This window comes from Caenorhabditis briggsae (genome assembly GCF_000004555.2).
Source record: "Caenorhabditis briggsae complete genome, chrIII, whole genome shotgun sequence".
Classification (NCBI taxonomy): Eukaryota; Metazoa; Nematoda; class Chromadorea; order Rhabditida; family Rhabditidae; genus Caenorhabditis; species Caenorhabditis briggsae.
In genome coordinates this window covers 14,038,631-14,049,422 of record NC_013490.2, presented here as the reverse complement: position 1 = coordinate 14,049,422, position 10,792 = coordinate 14,038,631, and the positions used below count along the sequence as shown (strand labels likewise).

General features: G+C 36.0%; 2 protein-coding genes across 2 annotated transcripts; one reads left to right on the top strand and one right to left on the bottom strand.

Moving 5' to 3' along the window:
• Positions 1-263: 263 nt before the first annotated feature.
• On the top strand, positions 264-4,056 carry CBG22948 (the record flags this gene model as incomplete). The annotated part of the gene is made up of 6 exons (XM_002642990.2): positions 264-468; positions 523-696; positions 899-1,021; positions 1,243-1,368; positions 2,002-2,273; positions 3,691-4,056. 6 exons carry the CDS (start codon positions 264-266, stop codon positions 4,054-4,056), a joined length of 1,266 nt encoding a protein of 421 aa, XP_002643036.2.
• A 799-nt stretch (positions 4,057-4,855) lies between these two features.
• Positions 4,856-10,346, bottom strand: CBG22949 (the record flags this gene model as incomplete). The annotated part of the gene is made up of 8 exons (XM_045244651.1): positions 4,856-5,002; positions 5,914-6,101; positions 6,781-7,053; positions 7,769-7,850; positions 8,102-8,348; positions 9,227-9,529; positions 9,774-9,976; positions 10,275-10,346. The coding sequence occupies 8 exons, from the start codon at positions 10,344-10,346 to the stop codon at positions 4,856-4,858; spliced, it is 1,515 nt and encodes a 504-aa protein (XP_045097723.1).
• Between the last annotated feature and the right edge of the window lie 446 nt (positions 10,347-10,792).

The window sequence follows — 10,792 nt, the reverse complement described above, 5'->3', positions numbered from 1 at the left end:
ATTGTTTCCCATAATGTACACCTGTTCTTCAGACACCCCCTCTCTCTTCACCCCATCAGTCGAACATATCGCTAGACTTCCTCACTCTCATCTGTCTGCGTCTCTCCTTCTCTCTTATCTCATTTTCGAATGTGTATACAACATACTCATGGTCACTCTTTGCCTTTATGCAACATTTTTCTCTGGCATTTTCAATTTTTAAAAAAATAAAACCGTTTATTCAGAATCCATCAGAATCCATTTCATTCAGAATCCATCAGAAAATGATAGAAAATGCCATCAAGTTAGAGGAGCCAGATAAGATTGCTCAGGATGTCAAACAAGAGATTCTCTCGGGTTCAGAGGATATGCCACGTCATCATATAGATTCAGAACCCAGAAGACGTCGACGCCATCGGAAATCGTCTAGAAGCAGAAGTCCAGAATCTTCCAGAAAACGGAAACGTCAATCTTCAGAATTAGAATATGGTAACTTTTTGGAATCTGAAATTTTTAAAAAATTAATTATTGAGAAAATTTCAGATGAGATTGCTGACGATGTCAAAGGAGAGATTCTTTTGGATTCTGAAGATTTTCCACGTCGTGAAGAACCCAGAAGACGTCGACGTCATCGGAGATCATCAAGAAGCAAAAGTCCAGAATCTTCCAGAAAACGGAAGCGTCGATATTCAAGATCGGATTCGGATTCGGAATATGGTAAGTTTGAAATTTAAAAATGTAACTTCGAAATTTTAAAAAATTCAAAAAATTTTAAATCTCGAGTTTTTGAATTTTTGAAATTTTAAATAATATCAAAAACCTTGAAAGAAGGAATCTGAGATTTCAAGTTTTTGAATTTTTGGGATTTTGAAAAAATCTGAAAAATTTAAGATTAATTTTCAAAAAATAAATGTTTCAGAAAGATTGAAACAAATCGAAAAATATGCTGCCATAGACACATTTTTGGCTAAACACAGAAAAGAGTATTTTGCAATGGATACTGAAGAAAAGGTGTTGGCTTCCTATCCAGGCGGTGGATTTTGTAAGTTTTTTGAAATTTAAAAACATTCAAGGATTCCAAGAAAACCCAGAAATTCGAAATCCATAAAGTTCGGATTTTTAAGCTTTAAATTTTGATTCTTGATTTGAAATTTGAAATATTTCAATTACTAGATTTTCGAGTTTTTGAAATTTTTGGAATTTAGGAATTTCAAAATTTTCAGACTTCTGATTGATCAAAACTCCAAAAATCTCCATTTTCAGTCAAGGCAGACCCAGCAAGTTGGACCAAGGAAGAAGTAGCACAAAATCGACGTTTTTTGGCTGACCAAAGAGCCAAGCGTGCTAGATCTGGATCCTTTGTGATCTCGGAAAATTATAAGAAAAAATGTGAGTTTTTCAAAACTTTGGAATTGACTAAAAATGGCTTAAAATTGATAGAATTGTCCTAATTACCGTTAACAAATCGAAAGCCGCCCACACCATCAACTTCAAGCTCATATATCTCGGTTCTTCTCAAAGATATCAAAAAAGTTGTTAACTGATAAAAATTTTATCAAATTATCAGTAATATTTTATCAGTTGATTACTTTCTGGTATCTTTTTCAGGAAGCGAGATATATAGGCTGAAAGTTAATAATTTTTTAAAATTTGACTTCAAATTACAAAAATTCTCCAAATTGATTTATTACTTTGACTAATCAATTAGAAGTCTATGGATGGGATAAAAATTCAAATCATCCCAATATTCCTAATATTGACTTCAATACCAAGGTCCCATAAACCTCATCTTTCACCAACATAGAGCGCCATCCAAGTCATTCACTTTGAGTCCATATATCGCAGCTCCTACTGAAGATATCAAGAAGGTATTAACTGATAAAATGTTTATCAAATTATCAGTAATATTTTATCAGTTGATCACTTTTTGATATCTTTTTTAGGAAGCTAGATAAATTGGCTTAAAGTTAACGATTGCTTCAAATATCCATTTAAAACTCTTGAATCCCTCTACTATTCCAGTCGAGAAACGTCTGAAAAAGCTGGAACGAAAGTGCAATTGCTCACTGGAAGTGCGCCAAGAACGTGGATACCAAGAGCACTATTCGATATGCATTGAAGGAAATGAGGATGAAAAAGACCTCGAAAAGGCTTATGATGTCATTGATAAATTTATATTTAAACAGATGGATAAGGAATACGAGAGATCAAAATCCATCCATCACTATTGGTATTTGTTCCCAGCTGAAACTCGAAATGTCGAAGGATTTGGAAGGAGGCTTTATGAGCTTGGGGTGAGTTAAAACCTTCTAATAAAGGTAAAAATAAGCCCCAAACGACTAATTTGGTGTAAACACTCTGTTAACTTTGTTCACATATATCCCCATTCCTATGAGAGATATCAAAAATTAGTCAATTGATAAAACATTGATGATAAAATGATAAATATTTTAGCAGTTGACCACTTTTTGATATCTTTCACAGAGGCCGAGATAAATGAGCTGCAATCATAGGGCTCGCAAGTGCGGACGACCGCACGGCTCAGTGACGCGTCAACCTACGTATACTTTGAACTTAATTAACTCGGTTACTGTAAAAGATATTAAAAAGTGGTCAACTAATAAAATGTTGACGATAATATGATAAATATTTTATCAGTTGACCACCTTTTGATATCTCTCACAGGAACCGAGATATATGAGCTCGAAGTTAAAAGGGGGTTACGATATTAATTATAAATGATATTAATTTCAATCTTGAGTGTTTCAATAGTTTCCTGAAACTTTTCCATTTTTTCTAAAAATTTCAGAGATTATGCAACAAATCTAGAGCTTCAATTTTGTAATTGATATCTTTTTTTGAAGAATCACTCCCTGAGGAGTTAAAGACGCAGAATACGAGTGTCTCGTTGTCTGCGTCGTCTCCATTTTGAATAGCTATTTATGGACATCGTCAACTTTGAGCTCAATTATCTCGGCTCCTGTAAAAGATATCAAAAAGAGATTAACTGATAAAATGTTTTTAATAGTATGATAAAAATTTTATCAGTTAACAACGTTTTGATAACTTTCACAAGAACCGAGATAAATTGATTCAAAGTTAAAAGTTCAGAGGTGGGGGTTACGGTAGTAGAAAATTGATGTCAGCTTTGAGTGCCTGAAAAAGCACTGTATACTAGTCCATGTTTTCTAAAAATTTCAGAGATTATAAATCGAATATAGAACTTCATTTTTGTAGATGATACTTTTTTTTTTGAAAAGTCGGTACCTGAAGAGATAGAGACGCAGACAGTTAGCGTCACCGCCATATCTCAGCTCCTAGTATAGCTACAAAACTGATTTTTTTCGCTGAATATATTAAAATTTAGCGGTTTAAACTTAAAATAGTCCAAATTATACATATTTTTCCCCAAAATTCACTTTTCTAGCTGTACTAGGAGCTAAGATACGACGGATTCCAGCTCGAGACGCAGACGGCGAGACACTCTAACTCTCTGCGTCTCTATCTCTTCAGATATCGATTTTTCAGAAAAGTTGTCAACTACAAAAATGAAGCTCTAGATTTGTTTTATATTCTCTGAAAGTTTCAGAAAAAATGGGCAAGTATAAAGTACTTTTTCAGGCTGTCAAAGATCCAATTTTTTGTCGATTTTGACCATTTTTAGCTGTTTTCAGTCAATTTCAGCCATTTTTAGACCATTTTTTTGTTCAGAATCGTCTTGGAATCTCCGCCTATCAGCATGGCAAACATGTGTCAACTCCAATTCACTTTGAAGGATCCCCAGATCGACTCCGAGGGATTCGCGGTCATTGTGAGCAGTTGACTGAAGACTTGAAGATAAAAAAATACGGAAAAATCATTCGAAAATTTCCGATTCAGAAGAAATTCGTCGGAAAAATCATTGGACCACAGGGGACGGTGATACGAGAGATTTCCGAATGGACCGGGGCTCGATTGACGGTGGGAAACGTTGAAGTCGATGGATGCAACGAATTGGAGATCAGAGGAAATAGTGAGGAGAGAGTGGAGATTGCAGAGAAACACATTTTGAGGATTTTGAGAGAGAATGGAGGGTGATAACTATGATTTTGGATTTGTTAATTTTCCGTTTTTTTCGATTTTTTGGAATTTCCGATTTTTTCGGTCTTTTTCAGTTTTTCGAGACTTCCGATTTTCTAGATTTTCGATTTAAAAAAAAAAATTTCGGAATTTTGGATTCTTGGAATGTTTCGATTTTTTGGAATTTTCGATTTTCGTTTTTTCGAATTTTGTAATTTTCAATTTTTTTGGAATTTTCAATTTTTTGAATTTCTTTATTTTTGATTTTTCAGTTTTTCGAATTTTGGAATTTTTCGGGATTTTCGATTTTTTGGAATTTTCGATTTTTTTTTGAAATTCTCGACTTTTTAGAATTTCTGAAATTCTAGATGTAATTTTCTTCGATCTCTCATTTTAAATGATTCCATTTTTTTCGATTTTCGTAATTCCTAATTTTCAATTAATAATAATTTTAATTTTAATAAAATGAATTTGCATTTTTCAGTATAAAATTGATTTTTTGAGAAAAATCGGGAAAAAAAGGAAGACAATTTTTAAAAAATTATAATAGATAAAAAAAGAGGGAGGTGTGTAAAAAATAAGAGAGAGAGAGAGAGAGATTCTGAAAATGGGTGATTTTCGTGTATTTTACATTATCATGCCAGTCTCCCACAGGTCTCGAGACGAAAAAGTTCTGGAAATTCTGGAAGATTTTAGGTTTTTAAAACGAAATAAAGTAGAAAAATTCAAAAAAGAGACCTCAAATGGGACTGGACTGACATAAAAACAGTTCAATAAAAGTGGAAAAAAAACGAAAAAAATGGGCGGGAAATTTAAATTAATGAAGTCCGAGTCGCTGATTCAGGTGCGGCTTGTGTTTGCGGACGAAATGCTCGATTTGCTCCCATATCGCCTGGAATTTCGCCTTGTCCATGTGCCGCTTTGTCGCCGATATCGGGATTTTTTGACAGTTCCATTGCATGACCTGGAAATTTTTATTTGAAAATTGGCATGGCGAAAAAAAAATTGGAAAGTTGGCGCGTTTTAAATCAACTTTCGAGTTTATTCAGACTCAACTTCGGGAGTTTTATACTTAAAAAATCGGGATTTTCAGGATGGAAAATCAGAAGTTCGCCTGCGAAAATTGGCATTTTTAGAGCAATTTTGGAGGTTTTTTCGAGCTTTAAATTGACACTTTTAGAGTCGACAACTTCAAATTTCGGGATTAAATTTGAATTTCTAGAATGCAACTAAGCCTTTTTATGCTTAAAAACCAGCTTTTCAGATAAAAATTTTGAGATTTCGATGTCAAAAATTGGATATTTTTAACCGACAAATAGGCATTTTCAGAGCAATTTTAGGGATTTTAAAAGTCAAAAATTCCGAATTTATAGGCCCAAAGAACACATTTCTGGGTTAAAATGGCTTCTTTTTGACTCAAAACTGCCTTTTGAAAAGCGGAATTCGGGATTTTTATACTCAAAAATTGGATATTTTTTAACGATAAATAGGCATTTCCAGAGCAATTTTTGGGGTTTTAAGAGTCGAAAATTTCAAATTTTTTGGTCTAAAAATGATGTTTTATATTCGAAAATTGGATATTTTTGGCATGTTCAATGCAATTTTGGAGCTCCAAATTGGCCATTTTTTGAGTAGAGATTAGTAATTTTCAGAGCGAAAAACAACGAATTCGAATATGATTTTTGAGATCAATAAAGGCTAACTTCAAAGCCAAAAACCCATAAATTTCAAAGCAAAATCTGCGTTTTTAAGAGAACAAAATTTAGAATTTCAAGGATTTCAGTGACTGTCCAAGGCGAAAATTTGGTGATTTCGTCTGCTTCTTGCTCATTTTCCTCGAAATTATACAATCCAGGCTTACTATTAGAAGCTCACCTGTGGACACGGTTTGTTCGAGTCAAAGTACAGATGGAACGCCGGCACATGGGTGAAGATGTCCGTCGGATTTCCGTTCCATTTCCATCCTTTGAACTGCCATCCGACACCCATTACGAACACACCGATCACCCGGTCCCAGTCGTCGGATCCCAGCTTTTCAGCCTGGTCGATGACACGGATGTTGTCTGGAAATTGGGATTTTTAGGTCCATTTCTGGGACGATATTTGGCAATTTTGAACCAAAATCGTCCATTTTTCGATCAAGATAGTTTATTTCAAACCCAAACTAATTTAATTTCAAAAGGGTCCATGTCTAGGTCAAAATTGACCATATTCGGAGCTAAATTTGAGCATTTTCGAGCCAAAAATCGTCGTTTTTAGGTATAGAGTAGGTCATACATGAAACAAAGGGGTTTTTTGCCTAAAGATTTTAGGTTAAAAATCAAAAACTCTGGCTTCAAAATGGTCCATTGCTAGGTCGATATTGACCGTTTTCAGGGCCGAATTTGAGTGATTTTTGTACGAAATTTACAATATATTGAGCCAAAATCGTCATTTTTAGGACCAGAAGAGACTATTTATGGGTTAAAATCGGCTATTTTAGGTCCAAAAATGACATTTCCATGCCCAAGTTTTAGAAAAACATGTCTTTCGGATGTTATCTAAAAATCAGACATTTTTGTCTGGAAATAGGGTTCTAACAATTTTAGGTTGAAAATCGAAAATTCTGGCTCAAAATGGTCCATTTCTAGGTCATTTTTGATGTTTTTTCGGCGCTAAATTCAAACTTTTTGAGCCAATATCGTCATTTTTAGGCTTATAAGACACTATTTTTGGGCCCAAATTGACATTTTCAAGACTCACAAGTAGTTCCATTCTTCTGTCGCTGAATCGCCAGATCCTGTGGCTTCTTGTTTGTCTCCTTACGCCGCTGTTCGACGGAGACGAATTGGAAATTCTGAAGGATATCGCGAACGTTGTATAGATTGACCATCGTGTTCATCGCCGACGGAACGATGATGATCGGCGATCGAGACGCCCGTTTTCCACTTGATGACGTGGCAAGGGTAGATGACGTCGTTGGTTTCGGGATGACCGGTGCGATCGGTGGACGGAATGCGGATGGTGATGTGGGGTCTGGAATAAGACGAGGGGGGGTTGGGAGATGGGTGGCTGGGGCGCCTTTGGCGCTTTTTCAGACCGGAAATCGGTATTTTTTAATTTTGAAAACTTGGTCGGAATTTTTCAGAAGGGTGGCTGGGGCGCCTTCAGCGCTTTTTTTTCACATCAAAAAACTATTTTAGAGTTTCTATAACTGAAAAATCGACGTTTTGGGTCCATGTTGGCCATTTCGACTGTTTTCAACCAACTTTAAAACAAAATTTCAGACGTTTTGAAGCATTTTCTCGTTCAAAATAGGCTGGGGCGCATTTGACGCTTTTTAGGAAGGGAAATTGGTGTTTTTAACTTTGAAATGCAGGGTTTCATAACTGAAAATCGATATTTTGTGGCGAAAAAACGAAATTCCAGTATTTTTGTAGGCGAATGGTGGCTGGGGCGCCTTTGGCGTTTTTACATTAAATATTCATTTTTAGGGACTCGAAAGCGGTATTTTAAGCTTTGAAAGCCCGATTTCTATGTCTGAAATCAACACTTTGGGTCATTTTGAAGTAAAACATACATTCTGGAGCGCCCTCAGCGCGCGTTTTTTCATCAAAAATTTAATTTTTAGAGCTTAGAAATCGACATTTTTGATTTATAAATGGGGCAAAAACAAAACTTCAGGCCTTGCTGCGGCGTTTTGGATCGTTTTTCAGATTTTTTCCTCTCCGAAAAAGCTTTAAAAACTCACTTGGCGCCGAATTTCCCTGCTTGAGCGCGGTGAGATTACTTCCGATGAACGAGCCTTCCGTTTGGATTTCTTTGGTTTTTTCCTGTAAAATTAGGAATTTTCAGAGGGGATTCCCCTAGAAATTGGGTCATTTTTAGGCGATTTTCCGTGAATTCTCCATGTTTCAGGACCATTTTTCAGTGAAAAATCCTTACTTTTGGAGCGATTTTCAGCGAAAGTAGACACATTTCTGCTGACAACTTTCAGATCATTTCCCATCGATTTTCGCCAGTTTCAGACCAATTTCAGCTAATTTTCAACCGATTTTCTTCATTTTTTCCACTAAAAACCTACATGAGCGAATGCTTCCTGAGCGTATCTGGAATATCCGGATCTCTGCTGCTGTTGATCTCTTCCACCAGCAATCGAATGCACCGCCGCCACCTTCTCCTTCTTCTCATCGATATCCCATTGTCGTTGGGCGGATTGAATGACTTCGAGAACGTTCGAAAGGTCTCGAACGCCCAACATCACATTCTCACGGGTACGGTGGATGCGCGTTTTTGGAAGAGATGCTGAGGTGAGTGTCGACAGAGATTCGCTGGAAAAATTGGATATTTTCCTGAGTTTCTAGAACTTTTTGGAATTTCGGATTTTCCATTTTTTGGAATTCCTGAAATTCTGATTTCAGCTGATTTACAGCCATTTTAGCAAATTTCTGATTGGAAAATCGCCGATATTTAGAGTTTTAAAGTACTATGAGAGCTGAAATCGTGTTCACAATATTGGACACTTAAAATCTCCAGTTTCATGAATTTTGGCTCATTTTATCCAACTTTCCACCCTAGCCATGTATTTTCAGAGCCAGAGTTCACTATTTTTGAGCTGGAACGAGGCATTTTTAGGATCAAAATCTATAATTTGTCAAGATTAATTTTGAGACCAAATCTGCCATTTTCAGGTTCAAAATAATCGATTTTGGACGTTTTGCAAGTCAAAAAAGCTCCAATTTCATGAATTTAGGCTTATTTTACCCAATTTTCCGTCCTAAAATCATTTGAAAAGCTATTTTGTTTTCACACCAAATCTGCCATTTTTAGGTTTAAAATAGTCGATTTCTAGACGCTTTACGATCCTAAAAGCTCCATTTTCATGAATTTTGGCTCATTTTACCCCAAAAACACTTTCAAAGGTTCAAATTAGTCGATATTAGACGTTTTGCAAATCAAAAAAACTTAAATTTTATGAATTTCGGCTTATTTTACCTAACTTTTAACCCTAGCCATATATTTTCATAGCCAGAGTTCACTATTTTTGATATGAAATGTGGGATTTTTAGGGTCGAAATTTACCATTTTCCAGATTAATTTTCAGCCAAATCTGCCATTTTCAGGTTCAAAATTGTCGATTCCAAAGTTTTAAAAGCTCGAAATTCATGAATTTTGGCTTATTTCGTTCAAAATTTCCCCCCAAACTCACTCAATATTAACAATTCCCTTCTCCAAATTCTTCTGTCGCTTCCTTCTCATTTCAGCGATTCGGTCCTTCGTCAAATCGTTATTCAGCGCTCGAATCTCCACTTCCTCCTTCTTTTTCTCCGGTTGCGCATTCTGATCAGCAGCTGGCGCCGTCGTCGTCGCCTCATCGACATCTAGACGTGGCTTTTTGGCTTCTGGCGGCTCGAATTCTTGTGTCAGTTGTTTCAGCGAAATTCCACTCTCCATTGATAGATTCCCGGAGAATTCAGATCCATCGCCTTTCAGGAAGTTTGTGACGTTCTTTCTAGAATTTTCAGATCACTTTAAGACGGAAATTCGGCTTGAAAACTTATTCTAGGGCTAAAAAATCGGATTTTCCGGCAATTTTTAATATGAAAAAGTCTCAGAAAACCCATTTTTACGTCATGTAAGAGAATTTTCGCATACTCGATTCTGGGCCATTTAAAGTCGATTTTTAGCGAACTTTGACAACTTCTAGCTCATTTTCAGTCACTTTTCCACCTATTTCCGATCTCCATGGTCCTTACCGATCGATTCTGGTTACTGCTCTGACATTGGCCGCCGCCGCCTCTTTCACATAGAATCCGTGACCCTCATTTGAGTACTTGAGAAAGATGACGAGCGATTCGAGCGAATAGAACTCTTGTCCGTTGTGTGGATACACTTCCAGACTTGTCAGTGCGTCTTTTTTGAAGGCGTGGTCGCCGAAGGCTAGGTAGTCGACACCGTTCTGGAAAATTCCGGATTTTAGGAGGGAAATTTCGATTTTATAGCGATTTTGATTTATAATTTCGTGTTTTTCAACTTTATTTGAGTCTAAAATGCATCATATTTCATTTTTTAGAAGGAAAAATCTTTTTTTTCGGAAAAATTCGACATTTTCAGAATTTTTCGGATTTTCCTCATTTTTAACTTAAATTTTCAAACATTTCTACTAAAACTAGGTTAATGTTCACATTTTTCCACTTTAAAACTCGCTCGAATCGACTCAAATAGCCGAAAATCGCAATTTTTCGTTTGCAACCTACCACGGTGACTTCTGTAAGCGGGTACTCGTCTGGTCGCTGCGCATGTTTTTGTAAAGCCTCCGACGCATCCATTTTTCTGAAAAATACAAAAAAAACTGAGTGAAAATCAATGAAAAACAGCTGAAAACGATGAAAAAGTGAGAATTGTTCAAAAAATAGGTGGAAGAGAAAACGGCATCGAAGGGGAAAACTAGGCCGCGGCTAGGGGAAATGCGCGCGAGATTTGAAAAAAGAGGGAGATGAAAAGGGAAAGGGTAATATGATTGAAATTAATTAATAAAACTAGGATAAAAGAGCGAAAAAACGGAAAAAAAGAGAAGAAAAAAAAGGAAAATTTCGAATTTTCCAAATTTTGAAATTTCGAAAATTCCGAAAAATTCATAAAAATTGTGTTTTCTGAGTCGTTCATCCTACTCCTCCCTTCCGAATTTTGTGAAAATTCAGAATTTCAGAATCCACGTCGTCCCAATTAGTCTTCTCTATTCTCTCTTTTTTTACAAAACATGGCAATTAATTTT